At 45.3% G+C, this 21,983-nt stretch overlaps 1 protein-coding gene across 1 annotated transcript; it reads right to left on the reverse strand.

The window, feature by feature from the left end:
- Positions 1 to 1,134: 1,134 nt before the first annotated feature.
- Positions 1,135 to 21,199, reverse strand: pgd (phosphogluconate dehydrogenase). The gene is made up of 12 exons (XM_078557790.1): positions 21,128 to 21,199; positions 19,801 to 19,980; positions 16,074 to 16,139; positions 15,037 to 15,155; positions 13,341 to 13,410; positions 12,164 to 12,298; positions 10,879 to 11,068; positions 9,751 to 9,881; positions 6,234 to 6,367; positions 5,330 to 5,429; positions 3,549 to 3,671; positions 1,135 to 1,484 (listed from the first exon to the last, which is right to left on the reverse strand). The coding sequence occupies exons 1-12, from the start codon at positions 21,170 to 21,172 to the stop codon at positions 1,365 to 1,367; spliced, it is 1,413 nt and encodes a 470-aa protein (XP_078413916.1). The 5' UTR covers positions 21,173 to 21,199; the 3' UTR covers positions 1,135 to 1,364.
- Between the last annotated feature and the right edge of the window lie 784 nt (positions 21,200 to 21,983).

The raw sequence follows: 21,983 nt of genomic DNA on the forward strand, positions 1-21,983 counted from the left end.
TGAGCTTAAAAGAGATGCTTGGGGGGGTGAGGGGTGGAAGTGTGGAGGCTGGAGATACATTTAGTATGTACAAGTCCCTCCTTTTTAAGTCATCAGAAAGACCCATATCATTTCATTGGAGTCAATTGCTGGCAGGGTCCATTGTCAGCATCAGATAGACGTGAATATTTGGGTCTTCATTCAGATACTAGTGACAGATATGGAGAGGAAGGTGCGGAACAGTATATCCCTGGCACTGAAACCTCCCCTCACCTCAAGAAGGGATCTCGCACCCCTTTAACTTCCAACTTTTACAAGAATTGCTGAAAGGGCAATAATGCTCTCCTCACTTACTTGAAGGCAGCTGACTGTCATTTCAAACATGTCAAGTTAAGTATCCTGCAGTTCCAATCACTGGACCCACTCATCCCGTACAGAAATTATTTTTAAACTGAAGCTGTAAGTTCCTCCGCACTCAACAACGTGGGGCAGTAGTGGTCCTAATCTTTGCTCCTTTAGTGCACATTATAATCCGGGAACTCCACCCCGACACTGCGCAGTGGGTGCATCTTCACCACAGGTTGCAGTCTTTCAGGGCAGCAGCTCATCACTACCTACTCGGTGGGGGGGCATTAGGCTTTGGCAATAAATAGTGGCTTTGCCAGCGATGTTCGCATCTCATGAATGAATAAAGTAAAAAATTCTCCAAGCCTCACGAAAGTTATTTATTAGATCACTAAAAGTTGTAGAAAAAGCAATTTTAAATCTATGAAAAAGGAATACCCCCTCCACCGATGCAGTGGCAGCAGTGAGCAACATCTACAAACTGCAGTGAAGCAGGCAGCTCACTAAAACTCACTGGCAAGGCCAACGTTTATTGCTCGTCCCTAATCACCCTCGAGAATCTATCGCCATTCCTTCACTGTCGCTGGGTCAAAACCCTGAAACTTCCTTCCTAAACAGCGCTGTGGGTGCACCTACACCAAGAAGGCAGCTCACCACCACCTTCAAAGAGCAACTAAGGATAGGAAACAAATGCTGGTCCAGCCAGCGACACCTCTGTCCTGTGAATGAATATAACAAAATATTTTCTTTGCACTGCGATTGCAGAGGAGCAATAATTATGTTTTAAATAAAAGTCATCAGACGTCATGGTCATAGTTTAGACAATTTATTATTCATGAAAACTTTTCAATTAGTCCCAAAGGCCTTATTGAAAATCCACAGTAAATCTATTTCTCTGGTTCTAAATTGGATACCAGCACAACATAATAGGGAATGCCTTAAATTAGAATATTCAAAATTACAGTTTCTGTTTGCTTAAAATATCTACTCTCCCGGAATGTTATTTTAACCAAAGTGTTTTAGCGTTAACTGTTTATAGCTCATGCGTTGTACGAAGATGAGGAGACATTTCCACCATGACCTGTCCAGTTTGTGTGGATGAAAGCCCCTGGATTGCACAGCAGCTCATATGTGTGGGCACCAAAGTAATCCCTTTGCGCCTGTGGGCAAAAGAAAGATTAGATTAGCAGGTACTGGGGAGCCAAGACGTTCCATCCTCAACCACTCCCAAACAGGTTAAATTAAACTCCAAATCAACCCCCAGCCCCTGCAAAATGCAAGGGTCATAATCTTAACTGTCCACTGGATGAGCTTGTGTTGCTAAGGCACTGGTTTAAGATTGCCTGAACTCAGCTTCCTCCTAATGGCCCTAGCGGGTCATGAGTACAGGCGGAGTTTGGTGATACCACAAGTGTTTCTTTATGTTTCTTGCACATACAGCTGCACTGTCTTCGATGTCAAAGCCAGCAATACCCTGGCAGTCCGCCACTTCCAAGCACAGATCCGGGGAAAAACCAAGCCCTTTCTTTCAGGGAAGTGCACTAGTACCTTGTAGCCTCAATGTACCTGATGCGCTGAAATATCAGATGCCAAGAAGTGTTAGAAGACTAAGCAATTTAACTAGTGAATGTGTCGCTTGAACAGGGATTATTAAACCCCAAAGAAAAACAGAAAATGCTGGAAAAACTCAGGTCTGACAACATCTGTGGAGAGAAAAAGAGTCAACATTGAGTCCGTTTGACTCTCTTTCACAGCTCTGAAGGGACTCGAAACGTTAACTCTTTCTCTCTCCACAGATGCTGTCAGACCTGCTGGATTTTTCCAGCATTTGCTGGTTTTCTTTCAGATTTCCAGCATCCGCAGTATTTTGCTTTTATTATAAGTATTAAACCCAGCGTGCTACTGAGGATAGACTTTTACTGCACAGCACCCCCCTTCCTGGTTTGCAACAGGAGAGGAGGGAAAGAGCACGTCTGCCAGTTTAAAGAGCGGACTGCTGCATCTCAGGAGCATGGAGCAGAGTCTGGATAGACCACGGCTTTGCGACAGCCGGAGACTGGAGCTGTGGTGTGGCCAGGGCTGTGGGGGTGGCAGAGGGAGCGGGCCAGGGGCGGGTCAGACAGCTCCCTTAGCTGAGGCAGCAAGAGGTGGAAGGAGGGTGACTGGCACAATGTTACCCAGAGTGGGAGAGCGCAGCTGAGCAAGTAACACGCAGGCACAAACGCAGTACTGGCACTGACTGCTGGGAGGCACTATGACATAAATGGTGGGAGAAGCTGAGCAGGAGCCAGCGGACACAGTGCGATTGGAAATTCTTTCGAGTTATCAACAGTCACAGATTGCAACTTCTTTCGAGTACAATCACAGTTCTTGGTTTCCCGGAGTGGGACATGAACCCACAACCCTCTGATTCAAAGGTGAGGGTGCTATGAACTGAGCCACAGCTGACAGGCGGACGCACAACTGTTTCTGTGGCCTGGTCAGATCAGCATCAGGAGTTAATGGTTCCCAACTCCTTGAAAACTTGAATCAAATCACTCCAGAACCTTCTAAATTTGTAAGGAACACAACTCCGGTTTGCATAACCTCACCTCGTGATTTATTCCTTACACAGAAATGAGCTGCACTTGAAGATTCAGTTTACCTTTTAGTCAGTCAATCTTTTTGGAACGTGCTCGACAATTTTAAAGACGAAGGCACGGATTAAAAAAATAATAATAATCCCTTTTGTTTACAGCTGCTCTGACTGTGTAAGTCAATATAGTTCATTCAGCAAACTTAACCAATCTTCACTGGACCCTGTTAGATCAGAGTTTTGAAACTGTCTCAAATATCAATGCTCTCAGCCGAGGCATCTTCAAAAAAGGAGACAGAAATCTTAAAAATAAAAGCAAAATACTGCAGATGCTGCAGATCTGAAATAAAAAACAAAGGGCTGTAAAAACTCAGCAGGTCTGTTCCGAAGTGCAGTCATATTGGACTCAAAATGCAGCCAGGCCTGCTGAGTTTTTCTAGCACTTTCCGTTTTCATTTGAGAGAGAAATCCTGGCCGGTTTTGAAGAATAATACCGTGAGAATTTGGTTAAAGAGCAATGAGGGAGGAATCTCAGCAGGCTGTTTATCAACTAGAGCGCAGCGCAGACTTATCCAACTGAGAGGAGAAAAATGAAATAAACCTCAAGAAAGCATTGCTAAAAATCACACAAACTTGTCAATTCTTTTACCTGGATAAGGTTTGCTGGCAGCATCTGGTGCCTGTAACCGTCGTAGAAAGACAGAGCTGTACTGAAACAGGGCATAGGGATGCCCATCTGTACACCAGTGCCGACCACATGACGCCAGGATTCCTGTGGACAGAATATTCAGTGTTCATTTTTTGCTGGATTTAGTCCCTCGCAGCATGATAGGAACATACAGGACAGTCTTTATTCTCCCAAAATTACTTTCATGGGGGTTGGAGAGAGAAAGGGGGTAAGAGCATTTTTTTTTTAAACAAAAGCAGAATATTTTCAAACTCTGGAAATATTCAGATGCTCAGGCAGCAACTGTGCAGAGAGAAACACAGTTAATGTTTCAGGTCGACAACTAGTTCTGATGAAACGTTTAACTCTCTCTCTCTCTATCCACAGACGCTGCCTGACAATTTCAAGAATTTTGCTTTTAGTGTTGCTGAAAAAAAAGACATGTCGGAGCTTTTCATCTTGCACTCATCAGGACACTTCACAAGAATATCAATACAAGGGGAAAACATTAATTTATACTATTATGAGAAGAAAGAGTGCTGAATGGTTGGCCAGTGGACTGTAACTGGTAGAGGTGTTGTCATGGATAATGCACCAGTGATGGTGGCTGACAGTTAACTGCCAAGCATTGTTTGAAATTTAAACCAGGCAGCTTGACCCTGATTGGTTGACTCATTCCTCAGGGCAATGGCTTGACCAATCAGGGTCAAGCTGTCTGGTTTAAATTTCAAACAATGCTTGGCGGTTAACTGTCAGCCGTCATCTATTGGTGCATTCACCATGGCAACGTCTCTACCAATTACAGTCCACCTGCTAACCAATCAGGACTCTCATCTCATACAGTATAAATTGTTGTTTTCCCCTTATATCAATATTCTTGCGGTGTCCTGGTGAGTGCAAGACGAAAAGCTTCAACATGTCCCTTTTCTCAGCAATGCTCGAGTTCTGTACTACCAAACGACTAATTTTGTCTTTATGCTACTTTTTGTGCCACTCTTAGGGTGTCTTTACACAACAGTTACAAGTAGCTCAGCTTCACACCCACACTGCAGTTACAGTGTCAGTGGAGTCCAAATCCAGCATCAAGGTCCGGAACCAAACTGAGTCCAATGCCCTGGAGCAGCCAGTCTTACTGGAATGTTCTGGAGTCTGTTTTGAGGTGCGGCACCCTGTTTGCACTCAGTTAGTGCAAAGGGAAAACCATTTCACATTAATTCTGTGCAAAAGAAGTAGTAACATATCAGCCCGTGACTCTGAAGCGTGACAGACGAATCTCCAAATTGTACACTAATGGATCACTTAGTATTGCTCACAGTAAATGAAATGCTGCTTTATAAAAGGGGGAAAAGTTTCAAAATAAGGGGTGGCCCATTTAGGATGAGACGAGGAGGAAGTTCTCTCTCTCTCTCTCTCTCAAATCTGCGTTTAGTCTGTAGAATTCTCTTCCCCAGAGAGCAGTGGGGGCTGAGGCATTGAATATATTCAAGGCTGAGTTAGACAGATTTTTTGTTAGGCGAGGGAGTCAAGGGTTATGCAGGGGGTGGTGGGGGGGGGGACGGGGGGCAAGCAGATTGGAAAGCGGAGTTAAAGCCACAATTAGATCAGCCGTGATTTTACTGAGTGGCGGAGCAGCGCTTCCAGGGGCTGAGTGGCCTAATCCTGCTTCTATTTCTCATGTCCTTAGTGCCATAAATGCATTCATATAACTTATAGATTGATAGCCATTCTATGATTCTATAATGTTCAGTTAAGTGCGTAAATACCTGACAATCCTGAACAGCCTTCGTGAAGAATTGATCTAGGAGCAGGTTCTGCAGTTCAGGATTTGCATCAAAAGCATCTTTAATTTTCCCCAGAAAGACACTGGAGGAAGAAAAAACAACTTTTACAGATATTTTCCTGCAAGTGGGTATTTAAAAAAAATGTGCGCGCATGCGTGAAAATAGCCTCCAAATATTGTCCTGTTGCCCAGGAACTTGTGGCTCCAACTTCAAAACAGCGTTAGCTCAAAGGCAAACAGCACGATAACTGAAGAAAGACTCCACATGGGAAAAAAAATACAGGATATTGAATTGAGATCTAATGTTTAAAAATTACATGCAATAATCTACAGGATGGTTATATATGATTGCATTCCTCAAGTTTCCTGCTCCTTTAGGATGCTCCCCAAAACCAAACTTTTAAAATAAAAAGATTCACTCATGGAATGGGCTAGTCCAGCATTTATTGCCCATCCCCAGCTGAGAGAACTGAGCGGCTTGCTAGGCCAATTCAGAGGGCATTTAAGGGTCAACCACATTGCTGTGGGTCTGGAGTCACACATCTAGGCCAGACCCGGTAAGGACAGCAGATTTCCTTCCCTAAGGAGGACATCGTTGTAAAGACCCATCTAGTTCACCAACTGACTTTTAATTGCAGATTTCTTTTTATTGAGTTCAAACTTCACCATCTCCTGTGGTGGGATTTGAACCTGGGTCCCCAGAGAATTACCCTGGGTCTCTGGAATACTAGTCCAGTGACAACACCACTATGCCACAATATGCCTAACATCTTGTGCCACTCAGTGTGGAACTCAGCTTGTTAACACTCCTGCGAAGCACCTTGGGACCTGTTACCACATTAAAAGCTGCTATGTAAATGCAAGCTGTTGTTATGTACCCAGCTCACCTCCTGATGATGCAGCCGCCTCTCCACATCAGTGCGATGCCACCATAATTCAGAGACCAGTTAAACTCTTTAGCTGCTTGTCTCAAGAGCATGAATCCCTGGGCATAGGAGATGATCTTCGAAGCGTAGAGAGCCTGCAAAAGGGACAAGAGGATTCTCACCACTTTAAATATGTACACATGGGCCATTACGTTACAAAGTAGGAACTTCCCCTGTTTGTACAATGACGTATGAAGTTGGGTTATACATGGGCAACATCTACATGTACTTCGGGCTGTGAGACTGGACAACTTACAGGAGAACATCTTGAGTGCTGGCTGGGGTGGGGGGTGGAGAGAGAGGATAAGAGCCTATCCCATTTCACAATATTTGGGTTGAATTGGAGAATGCGCAGAAGCGTTAAGACAGGCAAAGGCTAGTGACTCATCTCCAGGCACCAGACAGAGACCCTGCTGAAAATGCAGCACCTTAACTGATTGAAAAGTTAGGTTGCTATGCAACTCTTAATTGGTCCCACTTCTGGATTTGAGCCCGGATGTGCTATTTTCCAACAAATGAATCCAGGGCTGTTTTTTCGCACCTTCCGCTCATAACAGCTCCGACCAGGGATTGGAATTAGCATTGCAGGGAATCAGAATAAAACTCAAATGAAAATATTTTACATAAAATAAAATCTTAAGCAGTTGGATATCATTCACTCCATAGTCTAGCACAGCCCTCAAGAGATCTGACGTCCTCTTCTCCCCCCATACGCTCGCTTGATCTCTCCTCTTAACTGTGGACTCCTTTCTGTGGCACAGTTCCAGTGTCAGTCATCCTCTGGTACTCTGCCCAATTTGTCTGGCAGGCTTTTCCACCACATGCTCAATCCTGTCCTCATTGGACATCCACTTCCAGCAGGTTACCATAGTGACTGGGAGCGGGAACCCTAGCTGATCCCATCTCCATCCAGGACACAGAAACCATAAGACCATAAGACATAGGAGCAGAAATTAGGCCATTCGGCCCATCGAGTCTGCTCCACCACTCAATCGTGGCAGATAAGTTTCTCAACCCCTTCTCCCGCCTTCTCCCCGTAACCTTTGATCCCCTTATCAGTCAAGAACCTATCTATCTCGGTCTTAAATACACTCAATGACCTGGCCTCCACAGCCTTCTGTGGCAATGAATTCCATAGATTCACCACTCTCTGGCTAAAGAGGTTTCTCCTCATCTCTGTTCTAAAAGGCCTTCCCTTTACTCTGACGCTGTGTCCTCGGGTCCTAGTCTCTCCTACTAATGGAAACGTCTTCCCCACGTCCACTCTATCCAGGCCTTTCAGTATTCTGTAAGTTTCAATCAGATCCCCCCTCATCCTTCTAAACTCCATTGAGTATAGACCCAGAGTCCTCAAACGTTCCTCATATGTTAAGTCTTTCATTCCTGGGATCATTCTCGTGAACCTCCTCTGGACCCTCTCCAGGGCCAGCACATCCTTCCTGAGATACGGGGCCCAAAATTGCTCACAATATTCTAAATATGGTCTGACCAGAGCCTTATAAAGCCTCAGCAGCACATCCCTGCTTTTATATTCTAGTCCTTTCAAAATAAATGCCAACATTGCATTTGCCTTCCTAACTACTGACTCAACCTGTAAGTTAAAGAGAATCCTGGACTAGGACTCCCAAGTCCCTTTGCACTCCAGATTTCTGAATTCTCTCCCCATTTAGAAAATAGTCTATGCCTCTATTCTTCCTACCAAACTGCATGACCTCACACTTCCCCACGTTGTATTCCATCTGCCACTTCTTTGCCCATTCTCCTAACCTGTCCAAATCCTTCTGCAGCCTCCCCGCCTCCTCAATACTACCTGACCCTCCATCTATCTTTGTATCACCTGCAAACTTAGCCAGGATGCCCTCAGTTCCTTCATCTAGACCATTAATGTATAAAGTGAAAAGTTGTGGTCCCAACACTGACCCCTGCGGAACTCCACTAGTCACTGGCCGCCATCCTGAGAAGGACCCCCTTAACCCCACTCTCTGCCTCCTGCCAGACAGCCAATCTTCTATCCATGCTAGTACCTTGCCTCTAACACCATGGGCTCTTATCTTACTGAGCAGCCTCCTGTGCGGCACCTTGTCAAAGGCCTTCTGGAAGTCCAAGTAGATAACATCCATTGGCTCTCCTTTGTCTAACCTACTCGTTACCCCCTCAAAGAATTCTAACAGATTTGTCAGGCATGACCTCTTCTTGATAAAACTATGCTGACTTTGCCCTATTTTACCATGCACTTCCAAGTATTCTGAAATCTCATCCTTAATAATGGACTCTAAAATCTTACCAACGACCGAGGTCAGGCTAATGGGTCTGTAATTTCCCATCTTTTGCCTCACTCCCTTCTTAAACAGGGGGGTTACATTAGCTATTTTCCAGTCCTCTGGGACCCTCCATGACTCCAGTGATTCCTGAAAGATCACCTCAAACGCCTCCACTATCTCTTCAGCTATCTCCTTCAGAACTCTGGGGTGTAATCCATCTGGTCCAGGTGATTTATCCACATTCAGACCTTTCAGTTTTCCTAGCACCTTCTCCTTGGTAATGGCCACCATACTCACCTCTGCCCCCGACTCTCTTGAACTTTGGGGATGTTACTCGTGTCTTCCACCGTGAAGACTGACGCAAAGTACCTATTCAGTTCCTCCGCCACTTCTTTGTTCCCCACTACTACTTCTCCAGCGTCATTTTCCAGCGGCCCAATGTCCACTTTTGCCTCTCTCTTACCCTTTATATATCTAAAAAAACTCTTGCAATCTTCTTTTATATTACTGGCTAGTTTACCCTCATTAGTTAATCTTCTCCCTCCTTATTTCTTTTTTAGTTGTCCTCTGTTGGTCTTTGTAGGCTTCCCAATCCCCTGGTTGCCCACTGCTCTTCGCCGCATTGTATGCTTTCTCTTTAGCTTTTATGCTGTCCCTGACTTCCCTTGTCAGCCATGGTTGCCTCGTCCTCCCTTTAGTATGCTTCTTCTTCCTAGGGATGAATTTTTGCTGTGTCTCCCAAATTACTCCCAGAAACTCCTGCCATTGCTGTTCCACTGTCTTTCCTGCTAGGCTCATCTCCCAGTCAATTCTGGCCAGCTCCTCCCTCATGCCTCTGTAGTTGCCTTTATTCAACTGTAATACCGTTACATCTGATTCCAGCTTTTTCCTCTCAAATTGCAGGGTAAAACCACCTGGAAAACCCTTAGCAGCACCTGAGCAAGGGCCAGTTGGTCAGAACAGAATGTGACTTAAATCTCTATACGGTCAGTGACTTGCCAAATAAACGAGGGCGAGTCTGTTTAATCCATCGCTGCCCCAAAATTACCTCTGGATTCTTACAAGCTGCGCGCGAATGAACACGCTGCACACGAATGAACACGCTGCACACAGACCCAGTTTCATGCCCAGCGTTTACAACAAGATTTCAAACCAGTGTCCACTTAAATACAACACACGCCAAAAATTTAGTTGAAGCAGCCCTTCGATAATCTCACCTTGCGGATATCTTCCAAGAACGTCTCTTTATCCCCGGAGAATTTTGTTGTTTTAGGTCCAGGTAGCTTCTTGCCAGCTATTAACCTTTCATCTTTCAGAGAGGACAGGCACCTTGCAAAGACAGCCTCACCTAAAAAAGAGATCATTCTGATTACAAATGGAGTCTGCAGCACAGAAACAGGCTGTCCGAGCCAAATAGTCTAGGCCGACATTTATACTGCCTATCAGTCTCCTCCTAAACCTCTTCAGCAAACCTCATCAGAATATCCTTCTGTTCCTTTCTCTCTCGTGTGCTTGTCAAGCTCCCCTTAAAAGCAACTCTTCGCCTTAACTACTCCCTGTGGTAGGAAGTTCCACCGTGCGCTGAGGGTGACACTGCGTTGCTGTACTGAGGGAGAGCTGCACTGTCAGAGGTGCTGTCTTCCAGATGCAAACAGAGAGCAACCAGTTCTCCTAAATGGAAGAGAAAGATCCCTTAACGATATTTTGAAGGGGAGCAGGGGAGTTATCCCCAGTGTCCTGACCAATATTTATCCCTCAATCGATGGCCGTGTGTGGGAGTTTACTGTCGCAAATTTGCTGTTGTGTTTCCAGCTTTACAACACAGCCCACACTTCAAATGCTTATCATCGGTGTGAAGCACTTTGGAGGTGAAAGGTGCTATACAAATGCAAGTCTTTAATTATTCAGCCTTACGGGGAAGTAGGGAAGGAAAAAAAAAACCCCATCAAAATCATTAATCTCACCCAAATGACCACACTCTCTATCCAGAGGTGGTCCCAGGAGAGAGATCTGGAGGGGGACATTGGTTGATTTTGTTCTCTGATCGCCCCCCTTTCACAATCCGATGGGACAAAGGCAACTGTAGCTACGCACTCCCATTCCCTTCAAGCTCAACACGGTCCAGAGATCAAACGTGAGATCTTTCTGATCCGTATGGCTGGGCAGGTTGGTGCATTTACCCACTGCAGAGACAGGTTGTTAGCATTTGGTTTCAAGGCTGCAAAGTTTGCTTTCCAAGTTGCACAAGCTTTATTCCAAACTATGGGACCCTCAACAGAAAGAAGATCTAGTTACAGGTACAAAAACTTAGTAAAGGTGGAGCATTCAAACCAACTCTTCCTTACCAATAAGTGTAACTGGAACTCCAAATTCCAGTGAAGAAATAGCAGTCCACTTCCCTGTGCCCTTCTGCCCTGCAGAGTCTCTGATCTGGGGCAGCAGAGGCTTCCCGCTGGGGTCCCGAAATTTGAGGATATTTGCCGTGATTTCAATCAGGAACGAATCAAGTTCCGTCTTGTTCCATTCCTCAAATGCCTGCAGCGGAATAAAATAATGTACCAATTTCTTTTTTCCGTTTACTGATAACCAAGTGCTCAAACGAGAACAAATCAGGATCCTTCACCACACCCACCAACTTAATTCTACAGCCGAACCCCTAAAATGCCACGTTAAAAATTAAAGATTTTACAGCCGGACTTCAGTATTCCTGAAGAGAGAGAGACATGGCAAAGCTTTTCATCTTGCACTCATATTGGCATTCTTGCAAGCGTGTTGACTGGTTGGTAAGTGGATTCTGTTTGGTGGAGGCGTTGCCATGGAGAATGCACCAGTGAGTGACAGTTAACTGCCAAACATTGTTTGAAATGTAAACTAGGCAGCTCGCCCCTGATTTGCCTTCTATTGACTGTCCTGAGGAATGAGTGTCACTTGAAGTGCCATAGCTCGTTAAATTTAAATAATGAATAGTATTATTCATAACTCTGGACACCCAAGAAGAAATGGACATTTTCTATTCGAACGAAGGTGGTGGGGTGGGGTTGGTGATGTACTGGTAATATCACTGGACTAGTAATCCAGAGGCCTAGACTGATGCTCTGGAGACATCTCACGACAGCGATTGGTGGAATTTAAATTCAATTAATAAATCTGGAATTAAAAACTAATCTCAGTAATGGCGACCAGGAAACCATCATCAAATGTCGTAAAAACCCATCTGGTTCAGTAGTGTCCTTCAGGGAAGGAAATCTGCTGTCCTTACCCGGTCTGGCCTACATGTGACTCCAGACCCACAGCAACGTGGTTGATTCTTAAATGCTCTGTGAAACAGCAAATCAAGTCACTCAGTTCAAGGGCAATTAGGGATGGATAACAAATGCTGGCCTTGCCAGCGACACCCACATCCCATGAAAGAATAAAAGGGGGAAAAAAATAATTGGGTTATGCAGAACAACATGATCAAAACCTGAAATTCCAGCTTCTATCTCGTGCCGGGGGGGGTGGGGGGGGGATAACATTTCAATGGAGAATTCAATGTTCCAGGTTCCAGCGGCACCCAGATTATGCAGAAGGGGGTAAACTGGGAGACTGTCCTTGGATCGCAGGTATACCTCACAGGCAGACGGTGCTAACCTTTGCCATTTCATCATGGTCCATGTGGAGAATGTCCTTCATCAGGTGATAAGCCTCACAGATCAGTTGCATGTCTCCATACTCGATGCCGTTGTGCACCATCTTGACAAAGTGGCCGGCTCCTTCATCCCCTACCTGAGGGCAGGACAGAGATCAGAACTACTACCATCAGGGCTCACAGAACCACAAGACACCACTACAATTTAATAAGGCAGAACTGCACACTTAACACTGCGATCTTCATCAAATTGAGGAATCAAAACAGACCCCAAACTCGTTTAAAAATATAAGACGGTAATTACAGAATACAAGCACGTTCAACGTCAATTTCAAAACGGTCTAATGCTTTAACCTCTTATCCAATGCTGGAGCTATGGAGAAACTAAGGGGAGATGGTGGTGTAGGGATGGTGTCACTGGACCAGTAATCCTGAGGTCCAGGCTAATGCTCCCAGGCCCAAATCCCACCACGGCAGCTGGTGAAATTTAAATTCAATGAATAAAAATCTGGATTTGAAAGCTAGTCTCAGTAATGGCCATCAATTGTTGTAAAAACCCATCTGGGTTCATCAATGTCCTTTTTAGGGAAGGAAATCCGCCGTCCTTACCCGGTCTGGCCTACATGTGACTCCAGACCACAAAGCAGTGTGGTTGACTCTTAACTGCCCCTCTGAAATGGCCTAGCAAGCCGCTCAGTTCAAGGGCGATTAGGGGTGGGCAACAAATACTGGCCTTGCCAGCGACACCCACATCCCGTGAAAGAATTAAAAAAGCAAGGATGACAAAAAATACACAATATTACACTAAGTGGACTTCAACACAGGTTGATGTTTTGTTCACACACACCAAATTACATTTGTCAAATATTAAGGCAAATAGGCTTTGCAAAATAAATTACAAAACATTATTAGCTTTATATCAATGAAATAGGGGCAATTAAAAAGTTTAATAAAAATAAATCACATGGTCCAGATTCTGGGATTACCCAACGAGATGAGTCAGAATGAGAACGATGGACTAATATTCTGATGATGGTCTCACCCAAAGACTGAACTTTACTCGACACCAACCGGTCAAGTGCTCATCTCCGGCATTTACTATTTTATTCTGGATGGTAGAGGTTTGACAGCTCAGCTCAAGGATATTATACAACATTTGATTTCTGCATTGAGACTTACCCAGTCACAACAGGCCTCGCCTGAACCAACCTTGGCAGCAATGCTCTGAAAGATGTCCTTGATGTGAGGCCTGAGGGGGGGGTGCAGATGGAAAGCAGAAGTAAACCTGACTCATCTGTCCACACTCCACTGCACCACACAACTAGTGAAAGGCTCAAATTATTCAACAACAAAATAAAATAAATCACTGGCCTCTTGTCGCCAAGATACTGAAGCCATTAGACAAATGAAACAATAAATGTTCCCTCCTACAAAAGATGAACTTTGTCAGAATACTAATGATTTAAACTTCTACACTCATCCATCATTGCACAGGAGCACAATGTTCTTATAAAAAAGGCCCTCCCTCCCACACTATATGAGTCAGAATAATACATTATGGACATCACCATTTGCACTTGACAGTGAAGTTCAGGCATTTACTGCCATATTTGCTCACTATTAACCAAAACATTCAGTGCTGTATTAAACCTCCTTTTCTAGTCCGGGGGAATGAATTGTTCTCTTATTTTGTTTACTCTTTGAGGTCAAACACGGAGCTCCCATTGTTTGTAAATAAAAATACGCAAACGGACCAGAATCTCACTTCTTAAAAAATGTATTTTTGAGGTTGCAAATGGCCAACTCTCTCTCCCACACTCTCTCACACTCTCTCCTCAGCCAACCCCATTCTGAAAGGAGGCTTTCCAGGGTGAAGCACCTCTCTCGTCTGCCTTCTGCTCAGTTGCTTCCCCAGTGCAGCGTTCCTGAGACAGAGTGCACAGCTAGCAAAGGATCACAATTCACAAAGTCGTGAACAATCCCACTGATAACTGTAGAATTCTCAGAAGAACATGAAGTGGACAGGCTTCTGCTGACAGTATTCAAACCAGAACACAGCTGGTCACTGCCAAAGAAGGGGCTTTCAGTCTCAACCAAGGGACTAGTCCAGACACACCCCCACACGAGACTGGGGGGAATCCATTCTCTCCAATTTATACACTAATCACATTGTGGAGGTCTCCCCCACTCCAGACTATTTCTAGGCTAAGGGCCTATACCAGGACTTCTTCAGGAACCAATCTGTGATTGGCTGGCAGGTGCGTAGCCTAGATTAACAGCCCCTGCCCTTTTCGGGATGTGTGGGGGATGCGTGATGTGTGTGAGGGGGGGATGGGAGTTTGCACAACAGGAGCAAATCACCCTGAACAGGAGCAGAATCTTCCCCAAGTTGCCGGGGGGCAGTGAGTGATTGAAGCTGCAGAACCATCACTGCAGCCACAGTGAATAAACAGAGCTGGCTTCTTCATCGCCTGTCCTGCTGAGAAGAGGGGTTACTGTCCTTGAATAAAAAGGAGGAAGTTACCACGGGTTAGCCAGGAACACTGCTCGAGTATGGACACTGAGCCCATAGTAACCCAGGCAGACAGTGAGGATTCTGTGATCACAGAATCAAAAGGAGTTGGAGAATCTGCTTGAAGTGGACATTATTCACAGGGGGATAAGCAGAAAAGCAACTAATATCTAAAGATGATATTTTATATCAGAACACTTCATTGACTAATCAGTATTTACCCCATTAGTTCATTTCTGAATCCTATTTCCAAATATAAGAGCAGCACTTCAGAAATACTATCATTTGCAAAGATTAATTAAATTTTTTTTTAAATAAAAAGGACTAGCTACAGGAATCAGGACTAAATTGCTGCTGACATACCACGCCTCCTTGTGACCACCGGGCATCAGAGAAGGTCCATATCTGGCACCGTCTTCTCCGCCGCTCACACCGCTCCCGACAAACAGCAAACCCTTGGCTTTCAGTTCTTTACATCTCCTCTACACATCAGGGAAAAAAATAAGGCACATTGTTCACATCTCCATAGCACTCGACACACTGACGAAGAATCCCTTTCGTCCACCAATGAAAGCCCAGGGGCAGCACAACAGTTACCAAAGCTCCCATTGCTTCTGGGATTTTACACTCCAGCTTACAGTGCAGATTGCGATGTTTTCCTGTGTATAACTTGGAAAGTGCAGGCAAAAGACGAGAACACGTTTAAATATTAAAAATCTATCTGAGGCTTTCGCACAGCTTATCTACAGATTTAGGATGTTACTTAAACTCCCTTCGCTGAGGAAATTAACTGTGCAGTTTTCAGGATCAGTCAATAGTTTATTAAAAAAGGGAGATAAAAGCTCAGACATATCCGCAGGATAATAACAAAGTTACAAGCTATTGCAAGGGAAAGAAACGCAGGTTATCCGTTAACCTTTTCTCAATGGTATTGGATATTTGAGAAGGGTTTCAACACAATCTTTCAATAATTAGTGCAAATTTAATGTATCAAGTTACTTTCTACTGTCATGTTTTGTAACACTTGTGTGCCAGCTTCGACTCTCCCCATGTAAAATAGTTATCCACGTTGATAACAGAGACTGCGGAGGTAAATGGATTCTGCTGTAATTACACCCTCCAGGCACTAGTGATGCTGCAGCACCATTTACTGGAGGGTTTCACCACAGTGTGACGAGTTTACATGAGCCGAATCCATTATAAATATGGACATGGGCATGGAGGATAGAACAGGAGGTACAACATTAAAGTGGGGATTGAATTATACCTCTGCCCCTGGTCCAGTCTCCCCCTCTCCTGCAAAATCCCACTCTGTCCCAAGACTGTACTTGATAGCGACCAGGAGATAGATAATAAAATTCTACATTAAACTGAATGACTAGGGAAGGCCCAATACTAACTGTTGTGTCGTTGTATTCCGAGTTCCCACCATCAATGATGATGTCGCCTTTTTCCAACAGCGGAACCTGAGGAGAGAGGAACAAACTGATTCTGTTATCCCGGTAGCAGGGGGAAAAATACAATTACAAAAGACAAACTCGCCTGTCAGGAGGAGAAAACCAATCTGCCCTCTCCAATATAACCAGAGCCACAAACAAAACCTGAAGGAATGGGATTCAGAAGCCAAAACTCTCCTTCCAGCAGCGGTTAAGAGGAGGTTTTGTAGAAGCATTTTGAAAGAGGAAAACTCAAAAATGGTATAAAATAGAATAAATAAAGGAGAAACTGTTTCAATGGCAGGAGGGTTGATAACCTGATGCTACAGATTTATGATGACTAGAGAAAAAAAACAACCAGGTGGGCACAGAGGAGATTTACAAGGATGTTCCCAGGACTGGAAAGTTGCAGCAATGAGGAAAGATTGGAGAGGCTGGGGTTGTTCACCTTGGAACAGAGAAGGCTGAGGGGAGATTTGAGCGAGATGTACAAAATAGCGAGGGGTCTGGATAGAGTGGATGGGAAGAGCCTATTTACTTTAGCAGAGAGGTCAGTGACTGGGGGGGGGGGTGTCATAGATTTCAAGTGATTGGTAGAAAGATTAAAGAGGGGATGAGGAAAACTTTTTTCACCCAGAGGGTCTTGGGGGTCTGGAACTCGCTGCCTGAAAAGGGTAGTGGAGGCAGAAACCCTCAACTCATTGAAAAGGTGTCTGGATATGCACCTTAAGTACCGGAACCTGCAGGGCTATGGACCAAATGCTGGAAAGTGGGATTGGGCTGGATGGCTTGTGTTTCAGCCAGCACAGGCACGATGGGCCGAGTGGCCTCTTCCTGTGCTGTAAACTTTCCACGATATGAGCAAACATTTTTTTATCCCCCCCCCCCAGAAAAAAAGAAACACAGCGAGTTGTGATCAGGAAAGGGTGTGGAAAAAGATTCCAATAAAGAGAAGTGGCTAATACTTGAAGGGAAAAATTTTACAGAGCTGTAGAGGAGAGCAGGGTATAGCTCCACCAAAGAGCCTGCAGAAACACGATGGACCGAATGGCCTCCTTCTGTGCTGCATCATTCTAGGATTCGAATGTAAAAGTCAGGTTGACAGTGCAAGAGTCCAAGTGAGGATGCAGTGCAGTGGGGGAGCTCCCCATCATTGGGCTGGTAAAGGTCTTGATTGAAGGAGTAATGACTCCAGAAGCAGGCCTGGAGAGGGAAAATGGAAGATCAGTGGGAAAACCAAATGGAACCATAGCTGTAAAAACAGGAGGTTAGTTACAGGGGGTGACAGACGCTGCCTCAGCTGGAGTAGCTCATACCCAAGGGAGCAGTGGTGACCCACTCAGTGATGTCCTCCCAAGGGGCAGCTGGTAACAGAGGCTCAAGCACAAAGCAGAGCTGCCAGGATTGTTCTGCATCAAGGGCCAGCTGTAGTTGGTGAACATCAAAATAATCAACCAGCGGCCAAATAAATAGTTAGGTTAATATCAGAACACTTGAAAACCTGAAACTCATTCCGAAAATACAATCTACACTCCAATATGGGAACAATTTTTCAGATTGTAAGATAATCTTTTTATACGATGGTTGTAATGTGTTTGGGGAGAAGGAAAGATTTCAGTTAGTTTTATATGTAGTAGCCGGCAGTTTGCTTCTTGGCACCCCATCCACCACCTTAAACATTCACTCCCTTCACCACCCACGCACAGTGGCAGCAGTGTGTGTACCATCTACAAGATGCACTGCAGCAACTCACCAAGGCTCCTTAAACAGCACCTTCCAAACCTACGGCCGCTACCATCTAGAAGGACATTGACAGCAGATACATGGGAACACCACCAGCTGGAAAGGCGCTCAGCATCCTGACTTGGAAATATATCACCGTTCCTTCACTGTCACTGGGTCAAAATCCTGGAACACCCTCCCTAACAGCACTGTGAATGGACCTACACCACATGGACTGCAGCGGTTCAAGAAGGCAGTTCAACACCAAATTCTCAAAGGCAATTAGGGATGAGCAAGAAATGCTGGCCATGCCAGCAATGCCCACATCTGGTTAAAGAATAAATACAAAGACGTTCTGCCCCTAAAGTTAGAGTTATCTTCAGTTATCACAGTAATAGTTTGGAGTTTGTGCAGCAAGGGGTCTATGAAGGATCTCTGCTAACTGTACGATGCTTTGCAGTGCTAAACCATTTAATGTCAGTGTGTGAGAGGCACAGTACAGATGTTCCACACAGCTGCTCACTGATACCCATCCTGTAGCTGGTAGTTTCTTTATTCATGGGATGTGGGCGTCGCTGGCCGGGCCAGCATTTGTTGCCCATCCCTAATTGCCCTTGTTCAGAGGGGCAGTTAAGAGTCAACGACATCGCAGTGGATCTGGAGTCACATGTAGGCCAGACCGGGTAAGGACGGCAGATTTCCTTCCCTGAAGGGCACCAGTGAACCAGATGGGTTTTTAACGACAATCGATGATAGGTTCATGGGCACCATTACTGAGACTAGCTTTATATTCCAGACTTTATTAATCGGATTTAAATTCCACCAGCTGCTACAGTGGGATTTGAACTCATGTCCCTGAAAATATGACATCTTTTGGTTATCTCCACCTGTCACTGGCCCTCTATCCAGCTCTACTTGTCCCACCCCCCCTTAAACCAGCATATATTTCACCTCTTTTCTATTTTTCCTTAGTTCTGATGAAGAGTCATACGGACTCGAAACGTTAACTGTGCTCCTCTCCGCAGATGCTGCCAGACCTGCTGAGTTTTTCCAGGTATTTTTGTTTTTGTCCTCAGAGAATTTGCCTGGGCCTCTGGGTTACTGTTCCAGTGACATCACCACTACACCCATAGTGTCCAGATTACTTTTTGTTTTAAATTGTTTTCGGGATGTGAGTGTCACTGGCAAGGCTGAGATTTGTTGCTCATCCCTAACTACCCTCGAGGTGCTGGTGGTGGTGAGCCACCTTCTTGAACCATTGCAGTCCATGTGGTGTTAGTACACCCACGGTACCTTTTATCCTCTGTCGCAGTCTGATTCGAGTACGCGGTCATTTCAGAGGTTAGTTAAGAGTCAACCACATTGCTGTGGGTCTGGAGTCACGAGACCGGCTAAGGATGGAGATATCCTCCCTTGCAGGTCATTAGCAAACCACATTGTAGGTTCATGATCATTATTAATAAGCCTAGCATTTTAGTCCACATTAATTAATTGAATTTAAGACTCTCCCGGGTGCCGTGGTGAGATTTGAACCCATGGCTCCAAAGCATTAGTCCAGGCCTCCGGGTTACTGGTCCAGTAACATCACCACTTCTGCTTATCCACGGGATAGGTGGGGAGATGAAGTGAGCAGGGAGTTTGCACAAGTCTGCACCTCGACTTTCAGGACAGGAAGAAACGGCCACATCAACCAACAGGGACCCAGATGGGGCAGAGCCGAGGGAGGGAGTTGACCCTTATGGGGATGAAAATAAGAAGGAAAGGGTGTGCGTTTTTGTAGGAGGGTAGGTAACCTCGCCACCCCGGTATCCCACATACATATCCCTTAAAATAGTCAAAACAAGCCTTTCCCTTTTTACTTTGTCCAGCCCTGACTCGAGCAGACAGTTCTCCTTCTGTGGGTCTCCTTCCTGCTCTGTAAAAGAATTCTACAACAGAAACTTGGAACAAGCTGCAAAAGTCAACAAACCAGCTTCTGGATGAAGTCATCAACTGCCTGGCCGGCCTTGACCAGCAGAACAATACGTCGAGGAGTCTTCAACTTGCAAACCATCTCCTTCAGACTGTGAGCACCAATCACTTTGGTCCCTTTGGCCTCATTTTCCAGGAAACTGTCCACTTTGGAAACCGTCCTGTTGAAGGCACAGACCTGCAGCAGAAACAATGAGTCAACTCTCTCCAACGCTGCATCATTATCACAACCCTGTACAGCCACCACACTTATTTTAAAATTCATCCATGGGATGTGGGCGTCGCTGGCTGGGCCAGTATTTATTGCCCATCCCTAATTGCCCTTGTTCAGGGGGCATTTCAGAGTCCACCCCATTGCTGTGGGTCTGGAGTCACATGTAGGCCAGATCAGGTAAGGATGGCAGATTTCCTTCCCTAAAAGGACATTAGTGAACCAGATGGGTTTTTACCACAATGGTTTCATCAGACTTTTAATTCCAGATTTTTATTGGATTCAAATTCACCTGCCCTGGCGGGATTCGAACCCAGGTGCCCAGAACATTACCCCTGGGTTTCCAGCCCAGTGACAAATACCACTACGCCATCACTTCTTGTGTCAGGATAAACACGGGTGAAATCTGCATCATCGTCATGACATTAAACCAATTTCACAGAAGCATTTTTGGCGGTGAGGGATTATAGGGGATAAGATAACGTACAGGTCAAGAGCCTTCCCATTCACCTCCAACCTGCGTCTGGATCCAGCTTGGGCCAATGGGATTTAATCGGCATCTGCCTCTGATGTGAGGCCTCAGGAGCATAAAGCTCAGCGACTCACAATCCTGTTCGCGGTGAGTAAGAACCTATAATCATGGAGCTCTTATTGACACAATTCCTCTCCTTCCTTCAAGCAGAGAAATTCATCAGGAAAGCCACATTTATTCAAAAAAATAAAGGAACCCACAAGAGTACGGAGAGCGGGGTTTGTTTCTCTGAGCCTTTGGGAAGAACGGAGCCAAATGAAACTATTTTGTTGTTGGAGAGAGAGAGCTAGAGACCCAGATCAACTCCCACAAACAGAATTAACACAACCCACTTATCTGCTGATAGTCAGCGGCCTGTTTCCCAGCCAGGTTCTGCCGATTTATACGGGAGCAAAGATGAGAACACAATGTTGGAAGGAAGAAAACTTTCAATTTTACAGCCCGTCGCCAGAGGCACAGGTCACGTCGCGTTCAATGACTAACATTTGCAGTCCAGTCACTGTTGTCCCTGCAGCCAGCGAGTACCTGGCAAGGTGCCATTCACAGCAAACTCAAGTGAATCATCATTCAGGTCACACTTACCACAAAGCCGTGATCATTCATGTTCAAAATCAAGTTTTGGCCCATCACAGCCAATCCAATGAGTGCAATGTCAGCTCTATTAGGAAAGAGAGAAAATATTATCATTTCTTAATCTTGTTCCACTAGATTCATACTCGAATCAGGAGAAATGCAGGTCACACAACCAAAAAAGATACCCGTGTTGATTCGAGGTAGAACACACAATAGAAGCTGCTTCACTTCCAATGCAGAATATGGAAACGACCATCAGCCTATCATAGGAGGACAATGTTAAAGCTGCATATGGTAGAAATCAACATCCTGGGGTAACCAGAAACTGAACTGGACTAGCCATATAAATTCTGTAGCTACAAGGGCAGGTCAGAGGCAAGGAATCCTGCAGCGAGTAACTCACCTACTGACTCCCCAAAGCCTCTCCACCATCTACAAGGCACAAGTCAGGAGTGTGATGGAATACTCTCCACTTGGCTGGATGAGTGCAGCTTCCACAACACTCAAGAAGCTGGACACCTTCCAGGACAAAGCAGCCCACTTGATTGGCACCACATCCACAAACATTCACTCCCTCCGCCACCGACGCACAGTGACAGCAGTGTGTACCGTCTACAAGATGCACTGCAGGAATTCAACAAGCCTCCTTCAACTGCACTTGCCAAACTCATAACCTCTACCATCTAGAAGGACAAGGACAGCAGATAGATGGGAACACCACCACCTGGAAGTTCCCCTCCAAGTCACTCACCATCCTGACTTGGAAATGTTTTGCTGTTCCTTCACTGTCACTGGGTCAAAATCGTGGAGCTCCCTCCCTAACAGCACTGTGGGTGTACCTACACCACATGGACTGCAGCGGCTC

The sequence above is a fragment of the Cetorhinus maximus genome, chromosome 15, assembly GCF_964194155.1.
Source record: "Cetorhinus maximus chromosome 15, sCetMax3.hap1.1, whole genome shotgun sequence".
Lineage (NCBI taxonomy): Eukaryota > Metazoa > Chordata > Chondrichthyes > Lamniformes > Cetorhinidae > Cetorhinus > Cetorhinus maximus.